This window comes from Micromys minutus (genome assembly GCF_963924665.1).
Source record: "Micromys minutus genome assembly, chromosome: 7".
NCBI lineage: Eukaryota > Metazoa > Chordata > Mammalia > Rodentia > Muridae > Micromys > Micromys minutus.
Genome location: NC_137976.1, coordinates 72524081 through 72542932, shown reverse-complemented (window position 1 = coordinate 72542932; position 18852 = coordinate 72524081). Strand labels below are relative to the sequence as shown.

The 18852-nt window shown below is 40.8% G+C and overlaps 1 protein-coding gene across 1 annotated transcript in view; it reads right to left on the bottom strand.

Annotated features, from left to right (window-relative positions):
• Positions 1–1474: 1474 nt before the first annotated feature.
• The window catches only part of MAPK1 (mitogen-activated protein kinase 1), a 48145-nt gene continuing 30767 nt past the window's right edge, over positions 1475–18852 (bottom strand). Inside the window, exons 5-9 of the mRNA XM_080919281.1 lie at positions 17714–17828; positions 17362–17493; positions 10955–11064; positions 10604–10729; positions 1475–3034 (exon numbers count right to left, since the gene is read on the bottom strand). Coding sequence (XP_080775407.1) covers positions 10613–10729; positions 10955–11064; positions 17362–17493; positions 17714–17828 — 474 coding nt within the window. The 3' untranslated portion in view covers positions 1475–3034; positions 10604–10612. The remainder of the gene's footprint in view (positions 3035–10603; positions 10730–10954; positions 11065–17361; positions 17494–17713; positions 17829–18852) is intronic.

Here is an 18852-nt window from a genome sequence, read left to right as displayed (position 1 = left end):
AAAGAATTGCTCAGATTTTCAAAACCATCACATTTACAAAAATATTTCCCTTAAACTTGGAATTGCTCCAAAACACTGATTTACAAATATAAAAGTAGTATGAAGGACCCAAAGCATGTGCATATATGAATGTGTTACCACATTGTCTAAGTCACCAAAAGCTCAAACGTAACTATTAATATTAATGTAAGTATTATCCTAAGCAGACGAAGTCTCCTCTAAGTAGTCTGAATATTATGTGGCATGCAGTGTGTCTACCTTTGTGATTCCTCAGAGATAGCTGCTGCTAACCCACAGCTTCCCAAAACTAACAGTCACGCCCAGCCCAAGTGTTGCCTGTACTCAAACAAGACAATGAGAAGGATGAGGGCAGTATAAATGCACCACACCCCACAGGTCAGCGTCAGCTCTGCATGGGGACATCATCAAGTGCTCCCTGGGATTGTTGGATAGCTATCTTCTTCATGCTAAATGTTTTCATGTTTTGTTTTTTTTCTCTCACGTTTTAAGACTTGGACAAAAAGCCCATCCACCGGACAGCTCATCTATGTACACGGATAGCAGAGGCACTCAATGACACCAGTATGGAGAGGACCTTATCCAAACAGTCTTAGAAATGTGAGAAGTGGTCCTCTACCTGACAATGGCTAGAGGAAAGCCACACCACTTGTGGTGTAGTGACTAGGATGCAGTGAGTGGTCTCATAACAACCCCACTACTCCACAGTACCAGGAAGAGCAGAAAGCTCAGTCCTCAAGATGAGGCTATGGTTTCCTTATTCAGAAAACTGCATATTAATCTCACGGGTTAAAAATATGAAAAAGAAACAAGTAGGAGAACTGTCAGGGCTTTAGAAAAAAGACAAAAAGGAAAACTGAACACTGCCAGTGAAAACTGAACCTCCATTCCTTTGATCTGGGGGGTGGGTGAATGGGCTCATGTGTACAAAGCAGGCGAGTCAGTCATCTTTTAGGCAGGGGAGGTGTGAGCGTTACCCTGAACCTGGTAGCAGGTACTATGGGGTGCTGAACAGTCCTTCCTACAGCCCTAGAATACAGAGTGAGCCAGATTCCAACTTAGTATGTTCGGGTGTCATCACACCTGACTACTTGAGACCTGTCATTAAGAGAGGATCATGTCAGATTCATGTGCTGTTCAGAGGCAGAGGAGGACCTTTCTTTTTAATTTTTTGTTTTGTTTTTCGAGACAGGGCCCATAGAGTCCCAGCTGTCTTAGACCTCCCTATGCAAACAAATCAGGCTTGCTTCCAATTCAGAGATTCACCTGCCTCTGATTGCCGAACGCTGGCATTAAAGGAGTATGCCATCTTATGTAAACTGATGTGTGGGGCACTGCATCAGGGGTGGGGAAGAACAGAGTAAGGCCCATGAACATTTTTGTCTGCAGCACAAGTCATAAATTGATTATGACTGTCTACTTAGGACACACCGATCCAGAGGAAATCAACACGGTGTAAAGATAAAGATGTACATTTATTTCCATGAGTTACAAGTGCATTGCATTGCTGTTCATATTAGCAGGCAGTCTTTATAAAACCCATTTTCCATTGCTGTCAAAAAAAAAAAAAAAAAAAAAAAAAAGAAAGAAAGAAAAAGAAAATAAAAGGACAGCTGAAAAGAAAAAGTTAACAATATAATTATCTTTCCTACGTTATCTTCTGGGTAGCATTCTCTTCATGGAATACAACTCAGAGGTCACAACAGATTTCGCTCAATCAAAGGATGTGACACTTGGACACTGGTCTCTGCACAGAGACCTTAACAGTCATGCAAGAGCACAGTAAGTATTGGACAAGGCAAACCTCTCCTCAGAGAGCAGGGAGGGGATCAGGAGGCACCGCACCGGGGCACCATCAACTCCACAGCACACAGTGCAGAGAGAAGGAGAGAAAAGAGCTCAGTCACTGCTAGTCTTTATGACATTAACTCAGCAGTACCAGAAACACCTCTAACTTGGCAATAGAACAGAGCTTTTGAGGAGAGCTCACAAAGGCTTTATTACATACAAGTCATTTCACTGCTGAAAAGTGAGCTCGAGGTGCTGACATGCTGCAGGAGAACTGTACACTTTCTCATTCAAAGATGCAGTGTTCCTTTGAACTAAATCCCAAGGCAGTGAATGTGGTTGCGAAAACAGCCTTCTGTGTGGAACAGCTCTGGCCTGAACATCTAGGTTAGCTTGCTCTCTACTTTTCTGAAAACGTCCACAGCTTAGTGCATGTCCATCTTGCAGTAAATGGGAAGCACAGCTGTTACTTTCCGTCTCTTAAGGATAGCACGGAACGTTGGCAAGCACTACACCTCCATCGCAACACAAGCAACCGTTTGAAACTGCAGAATAGCACTGCTTGTGCAATGCTTCCTTTTTATTTCACTTAAACAATGATCAAAAAAAATTTTTAATGATCAAATTTTTAAAAAGCTGGGGACATAGTACATACCTTAAGTTTGGGACTAACATGATACACAGAAAAATGTCCCCGAAGGACTCCTGCAACAGAAGCACCTGCCCCTGCAGCCTGAACCACCACCCAGGGACATCCACAAGCTCCTACTCTGGGTAGACAGTCACTAGCCAACACATGAAGTGTAAATTTGGAGCTGTCACTGACTTACAGTGCCTTATGTCATAGCCTTCCCTACTGTAAAGTGAGGTGCCAGTAACTGGAATAAGTCTGGAAAGACTCTCGCTCTGATGAGGCTGATGGTTCAGCAGATGACATGTAGGAAGGATTCAGGACAGGGAGGAACCACTGCATCTTTCAAACCAGAAAGCAGTTAGTGACTAAACAGTGATCAGTGCGGTGCACTGGACGTGCACACTGCTGCAGGAGAACTCTCTGGACTGAAGAATTCCGTGTAAGTATAAAAGCCACTACTACCAGAAACTGCCCCTCGGAACGGCTCAAAGAAGTCAAGAGTGGGTAAGCTGAGACGGGCTGGAGACAGGACCAGGGTCAAGAACTGGGGGGGACACCGACATCTGAACGCGTCCAGTCCTCTGAGCCCTTGTCCTGTAAAACAAAGACAAACTCAGGAGTAAGGATTGAGCCATGTTAGAACAATAAAGGCAACAACAGCACAAAATGGCAAAGTAAAAATGCAACGGGAATAAGAAGATTGTCAAAAGGTCAGTGTACTCTCACCCACACACGAACACATGTAATGTGCAGGCCCTGAAGGCTGGGCTCTGCCTTCATTCCACAGCCATCTTTTCCAGACAATTCTTTAAGAGCTGATTCGGTACTGTGTGGTGGTCTGAATGAAAATGGTTCCTACACGCTTATAGGGAAAGGCACAATTATGAGTTGTTGGAGGAAGTGTGTCACTGGAGGGTGGACTATGAGGTTTCAGAAGCAGAAGCCAGGCCCAGAGGCTCACTGTCTCTTCCTACGGCCTGCCAATCTGGATGTAGAGCTAACTCTTAGCTACCTCTCCAGAAACCATGTCTTCCTGCATGACACAATTCTTCTCTCCACGATAACAATGGACTAAACCTCTGAACTATATAAGGCAGCACCAATGACATGTCTTCTTTTTATAGGAGTCACCGTGCTTATGGCGTCTCTTCACAGCAATACAACCCCTAAGTAAGACATATGGTGACTAAGGGGAGACACACGGACATATTTACTGACACTCACAGCCTTGTTGGCTTCCCAACATACCCACTACTCCCACAGTCAAAAACCAGAATTTATAGTCTTCAAAATACTGCATCTTCTTTCTATTCTTAGGAAGACTCCCTTTCTCAGGATGACTGGGCAGGACAGTCATCTGTGCTAATAATGGGATGTGTTGCTAATACCCAAGTTTTCTCTTACTGAGAACAAACTAATCCGTGGTGGGCAGTGAGGACAGGTGGGACTGTGAAAGGTGAGAGGCTGCAGCTGGTTCCCAGTGGTAGATGGTGGGAACGGACCACATCCGTACTTCAGTCCTCCATTTGTTTGTGTTCAGCCAAATAGCCACCGGCCTTACCTCTAGCAGCCTGCATATGGCTGGCCAACTGCAGCGTCACCATATGAAAACACAAGTTACATCTCTCCTCATTCTTGTGAGTTGTTTTTACTCCAAAGCCAATCCACTCTCACCATATCCAGGCTGACACGCAGTGCTCACCACAGTAACAGGCAAACTTCATGAATACTTACTCATTTTGTACTATCTCTGAGAAAAGGAAGCATTGCTACATAAACCCTGTTGTGACCTGTGGTTTTGATAAGGAAATCTGTTGAGTTGGTACAGTGACCAAATGCTTCAAATGCCAAGAAGATCTCTCTAGAGATTTTACTGATTTGATGTGCTGCTTGCACAAAGATCTACTGCTGTTGCTCCGATAGGAAACAAAGCACTTTCAGGAATATGGCTTTCACCTGCCACTCAAGAGTCAGATTGGAGGCTAGGTATTTGGCGGCTCATGCCCTTAATATTAGCACTCAGGAGGCAGAGGCAGGTTGATCTCTTCAGTTTAAGGCCAGCCTGAACTACAGAGCAAGTTCCAGGACAGCCTGAGCAACATAGAGAAACACTGCCTTGATAAACCAAAAACCAAGAACCAACCAACCAAAGTCAAGGAAAGTTGAGTGCCAGAGGCCCACTATGTACAAGGCCATAGTCTGAGAGGCTAATGAGGCCCTCAAATGCTTCTCTCTTCTAGGAAAACAAAGAAAGTTGAAGCTAAGTTTTCACTAGTTCATCTGCTTGACAAAACTCATAAATAGGCAGATGAAGAAGAAAAACTTATTTCTATATTCACCATGGGGCACTCAAGAGATGGGTCTGAATAAATATATATACTCTTGATATTACCATTGGAAAATTCCATAAGCAGGTACAATGCAGCCCCCTGATCTCCCATGACTACTCTCTCAGGCCCTAGCCAGAAGTGTTCTTTGAGGGTGTAACTCCCCTCCTTCTAATGTCCCCGTATCTCCTAGCACTCTCTATCCTCGGCTTGGAGCTTGTCTGAGCTCCATAGGCTAAGCCCAGGAACAAGATTCCGTGATGCTGTGGAAACTCTTCCAGATCTGTGGCAAAGACCGAGTTAATATGAACACATGGAAACGATCTCCTAGATCTAAATCCAGAAAGTGTGTGTCACTTTGTAAGAAGTACAATTATAAGCAAAACCTTAGAATTTTTTTGGTCTTGGGCTGCCTAAGCCACAAGTGCATGTGCTCTATTTTAGAGGCCCTGTTATGAACCCCAATAAGGCCTATTAGTAAATGCTTCAGTGATGCCTTCCTCTGGATTAGCTTATTTTAAAATTAAGAACAGTATTTTATGTACATGGGTGTTCTGCACTGTGAGTGTGAAGTTCCTATGGAGACTGGGGGGTAGGGGTAGGGGGAGGAGAGGCAGTCCTGGAACTGGGGTTACAGGTAGTTGTGAGCCACCGCGTGGGTGCTGGGAATCAAACTCAGGTCGCCTAGTAGGGATGCTGAGCAATCCCTCCAGCCCCACATTTTTATTTTAAATGAATAAATTATAAGCCAGTATAGATAGAAATGTGCCCTTGAAGTATATGAAATTAATAAAATGTGTTAACAGGTACACAGAGGAAAAAATGAGTTGATAGATGGAGAAAATGGTGTAGGCAAAAGTTTAGGACATCTAGTGGTGGGATGAGAATCTACGTTAAAATTCTTTCAATTCTTCAGAATAGTTGATGATTATTAAGAGCACTGGAAAAAAACCTAAACTTTAAGCAGGTGTGGAACACTGTGGGTCTCAAGCAGTGAACTACTATAATCAAAGTACCAACTTTGTAAGCCCCACCTCTCAGTTACCTGGCAATAGCCTGGTATGCTCCGCCCCAGTTACCCGACACTATAAAAAGGGCTGCTTGCCCCCCTCTTCTCTTACTCTCTTTCTCCCCCACTCCCCCCCCACCATGTGCTCATAGCTGGCCTCTACTCCTCTACTTCTCTCTTCTCTACCACCCTCTTAACTCCTCCATGCCCTGAATAAACTCTATTCTGTGCTATACCGTTGTGTGGCTGGTCCCTCAGGGGGAAGGGATTTCCAACATGGGCCCCCCAGAGGCATCTCCCTTGCCCCCAGGCCTCACCGCACCTCCACGAGCCATATCCCCCCCCCACTCTCTTTATCCTTCAGGATGTCATCTTTTAACAACACCAACCTTAGGAGCACGTTGTCTGGCGGCAGCATCCACAGACATACACAACTGTCAAATGCTCTTCATGCTACTTCTGCGAAACTTTCCCTAACCCTTCAGCTCTATCCAGAATGCTTTACCTCACTGCTTATTTACATTCAAACACAAGTCCTCCCTCTCTTCTTCTACCATATCCTCTCCTAAGTTCACAAAGTCCTGCCAGGTACATAGAAATCCTAAGGGGGTGAGGGGGTCAGTGTAGACTCTACCTCCTTGACAAAGCCTTTCTCAGCTTCTTTTTCCCACATTACATGTGTGAACCAAGAACTGTAGCTTTTGATACAGTGAGTTATGGAATAAGGTCAGTACCATCTCATCAGGTGACGTATATGTAGGACTCTAATACTGTGGATTACTTAATCTGTGGTTGTGCTTTATTCAAAAGTAGGTGCTGATGCACTGAGAATCTATCCAACAATAGTTGGCAAAGAACAGGATGAACAAAGCTGCCAATAAATTCCATTCATCTTCAGGAGGGCTGTGCTGTTCCTATAAAAGAAGGATTCTGTGGAGGTGTTGCAGTAAATATTAAAAGGATGGCTTAACCTTTTTCAGTCCCTGTGGTCTCACTGGACAGACGCAGCTCTAATGTGGACTCGAGTGCACAGACTCTGTCACTCGTCTGAAAGCCGTCCTCTCCACGAGGTTCCCTTTCCAGGCTATTCACTCTGCCCTGTTGCTGCTGCCCCTGGTGGATACGACTGCCCTGGTGTGTTTCTTTACCCCACTGCCCTGCACAAACATGACTCCAAAGCCCAGTAGATTACCAAACAGGTTTATATATGAAATTCTCAATCCACAAACCCTCTACACAATAAAATTACATCCAATGGACACAGATACAAGCTGCCCTTCTATATGAGTTATCAAGCTACAGCTACACCAAGAGAAACATACACATCTGCTTTCATCTTGTCTCCACCTCTCTTCCTCTGAGTCACTGACTCAAATAAAGAGAGGTGATTTTTGAAGTCTTTTTTACAAGATAAAAGTCTGTACACCAGACATAATACACACATATATTAGGGAAGTTATTAATAAAGATCTGGTGCTCCAGACTGAGAGCTGGACAAATCGAAATACTTTGGACTAAGGTTCTAGTTATACATATTGCTTACTTAATTTCTAAGTGATAGTAAGTAGTTTGTTTTGTGAATTACTGTGCCAAGGCCACGTGGCTCGTTGGCTAGTGAGGGTCTGTGGTTATCTTAAAATTACCACAAGAGGCTCATATTCTCTCAATGTGAGATCAATGGGAATTTGAATGATTTCTTGACATGATAGATTAGAGGCCGAAGAATAAGATCATACAATTTTTTAAATTTATTCATTTCTTCTATTATTTAAATTTCAAAGTGGATAAGATGTTGAGTTTTGTGGTTATATTATTTCTCTGGGAGAGATTACAAAATACAAGATATTCTAGTTGCCTAATAAGGGACACACTATTTTGGGAGAATGGTTTTGTCTTTGTGTTTTTAAAAAGTGTGATTCGACTCTATGTGCTTTCCACAGTTCTATGGATTAGATTTGATAGAGGTAGACCACCTCATAAACTAAATTCAAAAAGATCAAAAAAAATATATCTTGATACTAAAATGTCTTCTGTTGAGTTTTATATATATTACAGAATGTACAGCTATGGTGAAGCTTGTCATCAGAATGTTAGATTAGCTGATTCCAGACATCAGAGATGACAACAATCATCAGTTTCAGGCCTGTCCAGCTTCCTCATTCTCCCCACTTCTAAATTCTCAATGCTCATATATTCAGCTTGAAGAAGACTTGTCGCCTGAACTTTGGGGGGTGAAGGTGGTTATTGTTGTTGTAAGGTTGTGTTTATGAAAAATTTAGAAATGGTCATAATTTAACAGGGAGGACGTAGCCAAATTGAATTATACAGCCATAATCTTCTTTTGGTAACTCAGCTAAAGCCATATCTTCACTGGTAGAAATCTTTCTAACTGATACAAAGTTGAAGTCATTATCTTTCTAGTGATATAGCATTTATTTGATACAGATTTAAGGTTTTCAGCGATATAATTTCTTACTGATTTAAAATTGAGATTAGTATTATTGCTTTCATATAGGTATTGTACCTATACAACACATTTGGGAATACAAGGCTTAGACGCAGTTCTATAACTGCTATTACACACTGTTTTTAGTTGATTAAACAATACTGGTGAAGGGCCAGATAGGAAACTCATGATTCTGAGTCAAAAGGGTGTTTTTTGAAATATTTCAATTAAAAATGGCCCAAGAGTAGTCAAGGCTTAACAGTTCAGAAATGCTTTTTGTAGTTGGATGGCTACCAAAAATGTCAGAAATTCATAAATTATGACATTTAATTTTACGTGTCTTTTGTTGAGATATATCTGCTCCTTACAGCTCCCTTTTGGTGGATTTAACAAAGAAATTGAACATCTCTTCCTCCAGGTGAGGTACACTTTGTGGCTAGAAAGCCATTGGGTAGAAAATTTCCTCTACAGACTAATATTGTCTAGAAAGCGACACATTATACAGAATAGGATAACCTTTGCCGAGCCAAGACTTCTACATTTCAAAGTCTGTCACTGATCCTGGGCCTGAAGGCTGAAGACTTGCTCTCACATGCTGCTAACAGGGGGCTGCTGGTGGAGATTTGTCTCTACAGCCTGTCTCAGCTCTGGAAACCGTGTTAGGATTTCCTATGTTTTTAAATATTTGGCCACTCTCAGATTTCTGACGGAGTTAAAGACTAATTTAGCTTTAAAGCCTGCCCAAGGTAATTAACTTTGAGAAAACATAGTCATTTAGAATATTTTTAAGTGGTAATAGTTATACACAGCTTACATTTAAAGGTAGGTTTTTTTAAAGTAAACAGAAAAGATGATATGTGGGTTAATGCTAAGGAAATACATGATTGGACAGTGAAGAGGTAGGTGGGGAAAAGGTTAGGAAAATGGAAGAGGAGGAATCAAGATGGAGCTGGAGGAGGAGGATCTAGATCCAGATGGACTTAATTGGTGATAGGTAGACATGAATACTTTTAAGGGTTTCTATGGGTCTTTTTATCTCATATAGAAGCACAGTTTGTATGTTGGTCCACTGGATGTGAGCTTATTGTGTAAGGGTTTGTAGATCAATAATTTAACATATAAACCTGCTTGATAAGCTCCTGAGCTTTGGAGCCATGTTTTTACTGGGCGGTTGAGGAACAGAACATGCCAGGGCAGTTCTATCCACTGGCGACAGAAGCAACAGGGTGGGCGCAGTGAATCGCCGGGGAAGGGAACCTCGTGGAGAGGGCGGCTCCCTCAGACTGAGACTGGGGGACTGATAGCAACAGAATCACTTTTTAATATTTACCACAACATGGTAGGAGCGATGGGGTGGGTAGAAAGAAACACAACTCCTGAAAGAGTAAGTAAGCTTTCCAAAATTTTTAGCTTTAATTTAAATGATTGTGAAGAACAGTGCAGAAGAGTTACAGGACATTAGAGACTCTAGTCACACCGCTGTTTAACAGGCAGCTCCTCCTCTCCGTTGAAAGCAACAGAACCTGGAACTCATGCTTCCAGAGAGCACAAGAGTTATTATTACACCCCACTCCACTCCCAATTGAGTCTTTTAAAAATGAAACCACACCTTGAAAATCTAGTTCCTTTTGGGACTGTTTCCAACTCCCTTCTCTCTCTTCCCTCTCCTGGCTGTCTTCTGCAGTCTCCATGATTTCTCCCTGCCTTCCTAGGATACCCTAGGCCTACTTTGATCAATGTTTGTCCTGAATGGTTTCCGTATCTGTGCCTCAGTCATATTTTTAGTGAATAAAATTCTATCCTTTCAAATCTTTATTTTTAAATGTTTTTATTAGTATATATTAATTATACACAATAGTGGGTTTCACTGACATTTTCATACATGTATAATGTATTCTGAGCATATTCACCCATTATCCTCTTACCCACTTTCCCTTCTCCCATTAATTCCCTCTTTCTCAAATGACTTGGATTCAATCCCTAATACCACAACCAACCAAAAAAACCAACCACACAGTCCCAAGGCCACAAAAGCTACATAACAGAATCTCTCAATATTTAAAATGTCATATGAAGTAAAATAAAGCTTTTGGGAATGAATGTCTCAAAGCTGTTCCTTCCCATGAGTTTTCTTACATAAAACCCCACTCCCACAATACACATGACTGCCAGTGTCTAAGAGCTGCCACTTTATTCCAATGTCTTCATAATCTGTGTAAGATGAAGTCTAATGTCCTCATTTCATACCATGAAGCAATCAGAACGAATGCTCTATCAGTTGAAGGGGACGAACTGAATTCTTTTTTTCTCCTAGAGATGTTTTAACTTATACCATCTCTTCCTTGCTAAGGGGTTAACTGTAGAGTTAAAGTTCTAGATACCTGACTGATTTAAGATCTGTATCCTGGCTGGAATCTAGCAGTCTCTTCAAAAATGAGTTCTTTGAGTTTCTCCTTAGGTAAGTCGTCCAACTCCATGTCAAACTTGAATGGTGCTTCAGCAATGGGCTGTAAGACAAAATGAACATTTACCAGTCACAAGTTGTCATGGTCATAACACAACTCTGGCTTAACAGTCTGAAGTTTATACATTAAAACCAACGTTTTACAAACGCTGAAAGCCCCAGGGCTTGAGGCATAGCCCTAAGTACAGAGTGCCCATGATTACTACTTAAGAGTATTGCAGTCAACTTTTCATATACCCCAGCAGCAGCCGGGAGCATAAGCTCTTACCTCATCACTTGGGTCATAATACTGCTCCAGGTACGGGTGGGCCAGAGCCTGTTCAACTTCAATCCTCTTGTGAGGGTTAAATGTCAACATTTTATCCAGTAAATCCAGAGCTACAAAGAGAAAGGATTTTGTAGTGGTGAGAAGCAGGACTTGTTAGCAAATACTTTACATTTTCTTTTTCTTACAACTTTATTAAAAAAAAATACATGTACAGATTTTTCAAGGCATTTTGGCATAAAACTATGAATATTTTTCTCAGTACTTGATTTTTTTTAAAGGTTTGTTGATAGTATGCATTGAAATCTTACTAGTTACAATAACCATAAAGTACATGTAAAACAAAATGTAACATGGAACGTAACAAAGTTTTCTTGGTGTGTATAAACATGATTTTTAAATACCAAAATTTGCCACAAGGCTATCTTCTTAGCTCTTGAGTTATTAATGATTGCTTTCCATTTTCTATTGAGCTGACCCCCCAAGACAGTGGGGCACCACCGTTATGTCTCTCTTTAAAAACTATATATGGACGGGACTGGAGATGGTTCGGAGTTAATAGCACCGACTGCTCTTCTAGAGGGCACGGGTTCAATTCCCAGAATCCACACTGCAGCTCACAGCCATCTGTGACTGAAGCTCCAGAGGATCTGGAGCCCTCACACAGACATATGCTCATGCAAAACACCAACGTACATCAAATAAACCTTATAAGAACCAAACCAAACAACTCTGTGTGTGTGTGTGGGGGGGGGCCTGCATGTTGTGTACCATGTGAGTAGTATCCACAGAGGCGGGAAGTTGGATCCTTGGTCCTCTGGAAGAACAACCAGTGTTCTTAAGGACCGTGGCAGCTTTTCAGCATTACCTGTAAATGTTTTGAAACTGTGTGAACATAAGCACTGACAACATGGCAATCGGTTACGTCAATGCTCAGAAAAGAGGAATGAGGGGCTGGAGAGATGGCTCAGTGGTTAGAGCACTGACTGCTCTTCCAGAGGTCCTGAGTTCAGTTCCCAGCAACCACATGGTGGCTCACAACCATCTAATGCCCTTTTCCGATGTATTTGAAGACAGCAACAGTGTGCTCACATAAACAAACAAATAAATAAACAGACAAACAAATAAATAAGTGGGGTAGGGGATGAACGGACAGCCAAGAGAAAGTGAAGACTGGGGCCCAAACTTGAGTTTGCCTACTAAACTCTGGCATTTCTTCTATTACTCAGCTTTGTAGGTATCAAAAATACAGAGCTGGAGGTATGGTTCAGTAAGTGCTTGCTGTATAGCCAGAGGAGTTGGATCTCCATTATCTACATAAAAAAGCCAGGCTCAGCAGAGAGGTTATCAGTACAAAGAGGCAGGGACAAAAAGACCCCAGAGGCTTGCTAGTCACTCATTATAGCTGAATAGGTAAGCTGCAGGTCCAGGGAGACAGAAAGTGATTCAGAAAGATTACCAACAGAGATTTTTGGCCTCTACAAGCATATAAATGAGGGCACCCACACAGCCATGTATACATATATTCATATATCATACCCACATAACCAAAGAAAGTAGAAAGCAACCGAAGACATCTGATGACAACGTCCAGACAAATACACACAAACATGCATGTATACGTCTGCACATGCACATACACTGTTAGAACAAAGTCCCTCACTTAGGTTCACTCCAAAGTCATTTTTCATCCTCAAAAATCAAGTTCAAAGACAACAAACAAGACTGCTTCAAACCCACCACCATGCATCTGTTTTAAAAGGCAGATAATTTGAGATCACAGGTCCAGGAAGTGCCTAAGTTCTCTTCAAGAACACTTTAGATGCCTCATTTTTGTCACACAGAATGTGAAAGACTTGTACTGAGTTTGGGATGACTCTTGCTATTTTGTCAAAAGTAACTTGCCCTGCTCCTTTTACGGCAATGGAAGGAGTCCTAGGGCTGGGGCCACATAAACTTGTCTGTCCTCAAAGTCACAGAACTCACCTGCCTCCACCTCAAGTCCTGACATCTCAGTAATGGCAGCCATAATCACCAGTGCCGTGGCACCATGAAAGTGGTGTCACAACTCCTGCCATGGCATTTTGGTCATTCCCACCTCCACTTTCCATGCCAAACCTCTCCCTCTCACTTGCTGCTTCAATCACACCCCTCCAGTGTGGTGTGAGTGCCAGTGCACACATCTGTGTACCACAGTTGACATCAGCACTGGTTTACAACCTCGGGTGCCAGCCCTTTCTCGTAGATCTGCTTAAAAGACAGGGATTTCTGTTCATCTCTGTACACATCAGGTTAACTGACCAACCAATTTCTGGGTTATTTTTCCTGTCTCCACCTCCAAAGATCAATCACAGGAAAGTGGGGATTATAGCTTTTCTGTGCTATAGTGACTGATTTTATCATGGTTATAGAAATGTGAATTGAGGTCCTTTACTTTAATCAAGTACTTTATTGAGAGATCACACCAGACCTCAATTATTTAAAAAAAATTACTTTTATTACGTGTATGTCTGCTTCCATGTGTGTTGTGTACCGAGGGTGAGCTTCATACTTGTTGAGGTCACAAGAAACACCACAAGGATGCTAAGTGTTTTTATTTTATTTTTATTTTTTTTCAGTCTATATCTTGCTAAGCACTTTTCTGTTGCATATGTTTTGCTTTGTTAAATAATCAACTGTTTTATTGAATAAATATTTGTAGCTTACATCATTCACTTTTAAACATTCTTTTATGTATATGAGTGTACACCTGTAGGCCAGAATAGGACATCAGATCACACTATAGATGGTTGTGAGCCACCATGTGGTTGCTGAGAACTGAACTTAGGACCTCTGAAAGAGCAAGAAGTACTCTAAACTGAAGAGTCATCTCTCTAGGCTAAAGTAAGCATAAAGATCACTGATTCTTTTGGAATTCATTTTCATGTATGAGGAATAATTTACACTAAATTTATTCCAAATAAAGATTCAACTACCATCAGCTGCAACCATCTCTCCTCCCCCTCAATGAAGTCATCTCAGAGAATTTTAAGCCAAGACTGCTTTGGGGGGAAAAATGACAAAAAGAAAAAACAAAAAATAGCTGTAGGAAAATTTCTGGCTCAAAAGATCAGCATTAAGAAACTTTGAACAAATATGTAAAAAATATGAGATTTAACCCCTTGCATCCCCAGACGGTATCTCTGTGTAGCCTGGCTATAAACCAGGCAAACCTAAAACTCAGAGGTCACCTGCCTCTGATTTCTAAGTGCTGGGATCAATGGAATCTGCTACCATGACAAGCTCAATTTCATTCTTAATAAAAGCTAAACAAACTAAATACTACACACAGCCTCAATGTTGGCACACCTAAAAGTAAGAACTTAGAATTGTTGGAACAAAGGATCCAAGACAAAACCGCCCAGCTTCCCTCCAAAGACACTTAATCCTTGTATATTATGGTCGGTCAGTTTCCCATAGCCTTAACCAAATAACAGGTTTTGATGCCTGCTAATCTAATTAACTGAGCTTCATTAAAAAGGGGAAGGATGGTAATTACTGACTGTTCGGGTTGTTATCTTGTAAAGATGAGCAGCTTTCCCCACATTTCCCTTTATCTAGAATTAACAGTATTTGTACTTAAAATCTCCACTATTTCACCTAGAAAACTGAAGTCTCAAGTTCCCTGATGCCATCCACTCAGTTTAGGTCATCTGCATACAAATCAGGGCTATTAGCTCCCTGAAAGTAGGTTCTTAATCGTTGATTTTATGTCCAGGGTTGTAGCAGCCAGGATGGTACAGAACAAACGCTCAAGTCTTTTTGTTAAATAAATGAACAAGTTCGGTGAGATTAATAACAAATCTTTGCAATTGTTCCTGTTAATGACTTAACCCACTGAGTGTGACAGACTGTGGTTAAGCCTAGTCTCTAACAAGATCTTGCAGCTTCTGATGCCTTCTGCAATGTTCTTGCCACCAGAAACCTAGTGTAGTCTATCAGAGAGAGGAGAAAGAAGTTAAGAAAGAGTACCTACAGTGAGATATGGTGAGGCTACCTTCGACCACTCTACTGGAGGGGAGCCAGAAACCCTCCTGCCTGGAAGACTAAGCCAAATGGACTTACGAATAGATGCTTGGCTTTTTCCTGAGTTTTAAAGTGGCTTGTTCAGCAGTTAAAATAGTAAATACAATTCATGTGTGCTTTCATGCCAATTACGAGGCTAGATAAGGATGCTCAGAAGTAATCCCCATAAAAGAACAGTATGTGCATAATTGCTTCTGGTATGGAAAGATCTTCAAAATACATAAATGAGAGTTTTAGTCATGGGATCTTAGAATCTAGAACTGAGGCCTAGAGATGATAAGTAGTTTAAGGCAGCATCTGGGCGGTAGACTCCGTGACCCTAGGAAACCTGGGGCAGAAACACACTGGCCCACACTCTTCTACCTTCCCCAGTGCTGACACCTCCATGGCTTTTTGTTTGGTTGTAAGACAGTTTTTCCAGGCTTTCCTCAGACTTTTCACACAGTTCAACTGATTTTAAATCTGATCCTCCTGCCTTAGCCTTCTAAGTTCTGGCATTATAGCCAAGTATTTCATATTACTCTTGGGTTAAGTTCCTTTATTTATTTAATTCTATTTTTTGAGATAGGGTTTCTGTGTAGCCCTGGCTATTCTGAAACTCACTCTGTAGAGTAGGTTGGCCTCTGCCTCCTAAGTGCTGCCTGGCTAATTTCCTGGATTTTAACGACATTAATTCTTATATGACTTTAAAAAAAATAAGCAGAAAGTCTTAGTAATCTGATACAAACCAAATGTACTTAGGGGAAAAGTGAGGTTGGTTTGCATCTTAAACATCAAGTTTTCTGATTTCTAAACTCATCTAAGAGAGCAAGTCTGAAAAGCAAATAAAATGCTCAGTACATGAAATACACAAGCCAATCTAAATGAAGTGTGTTGCAGCCAGCAAGAAGGCTTAGCACAAGTAATGGCCCATCCGGCCAAGCCTGACTACCTAAGCTTGATCCTGATCTCATGTGGTGGAAGGGAGAACCAATTTTTGCATGCCCTCTGACCTCCACATATAAATAATAATAAAAGATGAACGTTTTTGAAAAGGTAATAAATAATTGTGTGGGTCAAGTTCTAATTTTTAAAACTGAACAATTAAATTATGATTCTACATAGCTAACTTAGTTATAGCCACAACATGCTAAAAGCTATTTTGGGAAACTAGACCTGACAGTATAGGAATGTGATCCCAGAAACTGAGAGTTGAGGGAAGAGGATCACTTTGTGTTCAAGGCCAACCTGGGCTATACAGCAAGACCCTGTTATAAACAACCTCCACCTCCAATTTTGAGATTCTTGTAACTACGAGTATTTGTTTTATACTTCTAAACATCATCTGTGATAACATATTGTACTGTATCAGAATCAAAGGAGTTTCCGAATCTTAACTCAGTTCATACATAAATTGAATATCTAAGCTGAATGTTTCTGGGCTGGGAAGACAGTGCAGTAGGTAGTGTTTGCTTGGACATCTTGATGGCCTGATTTCAATTCCCAGAACTGAATGCACTTAAGATCAGGAGGATAAGCAGAACCCTGGGCTTGCTGGCCAGGCAGAGACACTGTCAAAAAACAAAATAAATAAAAATGGTGGATGGTGCGCCTGGGAAATGCCACCTGAGGGTTTCCTCTTGCCTTATTACATTAGAGTGCAAACTTTCTCTCAACTGGATGGTAATGTTTAAAATATATAGAGGGAACGAGAGAATGACAACAACAAAATATAGGAAATGCTAAGCTCTCAGCAGATGACTACTACAAGTCATCAATGGCAAGTCAGATAAATGCACGACATGAAAAGAACAGAACCACTAATAACGACATTTAAGAAAGTAATGTTAGGAAGCAGATTTCAAATTCTAAAAATATGCCTGCAGCTTAAAAGCTTTTTTAAATAGTTAAAATACTACAAATGTTTAAGAGTGGGAAAAAAAAAACCCAGAAACAAAAAAACCCTTAGGTAAAAAACGTGTATGTACATCTTTATCCATAAAGACACAAGGATGAGCAGTGTTATGCCAATCAATGAGCAGCCTCCTCCTTGGCCCATTCAGATCCTACAAGTGTGTATGGGCAGGGGTGGGGGCGGGGATGACTGATTTCTGACAGTGTCAACACCATCTGATGAAGGGATTGAATATGAAATAAACAATCTATCAGGTTCTATGCAAGAGTGGCGTACAATCTTACTCAATGAAGCATCTTTCTAGTCTAGCATATTTTAAATAAAGCATTATGCAATAGTTAGTTACAATTTAATTTGCTCAGTTTTTAGGCTGGAGCCTAGTAATTTAGCCAAACCAGTAAGTAAACCTAAAGCTAGGCTTAAGAAAAAGTACCAATGAAGTAATTCTTACCTTTAGAGTCAGCATTTGGGAACAACCTGTTCCATGGCACCTTATTTTTGTGCGGAAGAGAAAGCAAATAGTTTCTAGCTTTTAAATTTATTATACAATTCAGATCTTCCTGTGATGGAGATCCAAGAATACCTATTAGACAAAACATTGCTGTTAATTGTCAAGATGAGGACAAATTACTATACACATGGGACAAAAGGGATTCTGTACTTAATGTATTTACCTTGTACTACAAGTTTTTTCAAAAAGATCTTTAGTATTTTTAAAGTAGAGAAGATGAAAACGAAACAACAAGCTATGACTATAGTGAGTCTGATGTGACTAATGTAAATCATCACGTTCAAGAGCTCACCCAGGATATGATTCAGCTGGTCAAGGTAATGCTTTCCTGGGAAGATAGGCCTGTTGGATAGCATCTCTGCCAGGATGCAGCCCACAGACCAAATATCAATGGACTTGGTATAACCCTGCAACAGAAAGGGAGAAAAGACAGTAACAGAATGTAGTGTCCAAAACAACATGATGAGATCTCTCTGTGTAACAGCGTGCAGCAGTGGAAAGTTTGAGCTTTTTTTGTGAGATGACCATTTGGAAACATAGGGACACATCATGAAAAACAATAAATTGGCTTTCTTAAGAGATGTCATCAGCTAGTGGTGGCACACACCTTTAATCCCAGTACTCAGGAGGCAGAGGAAGGAGAAGCTGTTCTAAACTATAGGTTGAAATAAACTCTTTTCCTCCTCAACTTGTTTTAGGTCATGATGTTTATCATAGTGACAGAAATCCCGACAGATTCTGAATCACTATAATTACTTTACATTTATCTCCTGAAATTATTAAATTAGAACTTCTGAAGTATACCTTAGTCCATTTTCAAATGTTAGAGATTTAGAATTATTACAAACTAGAGCTAGAAAAAGTACTAATGTTCATTGTTTATATCATTTAATTAATTTTTATAAAGTTGGAAATCAACTTACATGGACAGCACTATATTCCTGGAACAACTTTATCCATTTTGTAAATTAAAAAAGAAAGAAAGAATCTGGTGGAATGGCCCCGCCCCACCTGATGGCTCCACCATTCATCGCCTCTATTTATCCCTTAGGTACATGCTTTCTTCTTAAAGAAAGTATGTTAGATGTCACATAATTAGTGACAACAGTTCATGGTGTTTCTATAGGAAACACAAGCTAAATTTTGTGGAAATGTTATCTATGGTAATAAATGGAAAGGGAAATATAAACAAGAAAAAAAAGCCAAAGAACCAGCGGCTGGACCTACAACAATGATGAAAAAGGTAGAATTTTAAGTAATTGTTTCAAAATCTCCTGTAATCTAAAGTAGCTGTTGCTCTGGGCCAAAGCTAAATAAAGGGATCAATGAAAACCCCAAAAATAACAGACAGAAATACACAGTAATGGGGATCAGGCCTCAGGGAAAAGTGCCTGTTCTAGGTCTGGGACAGGAATGTATACAACAGTCTGG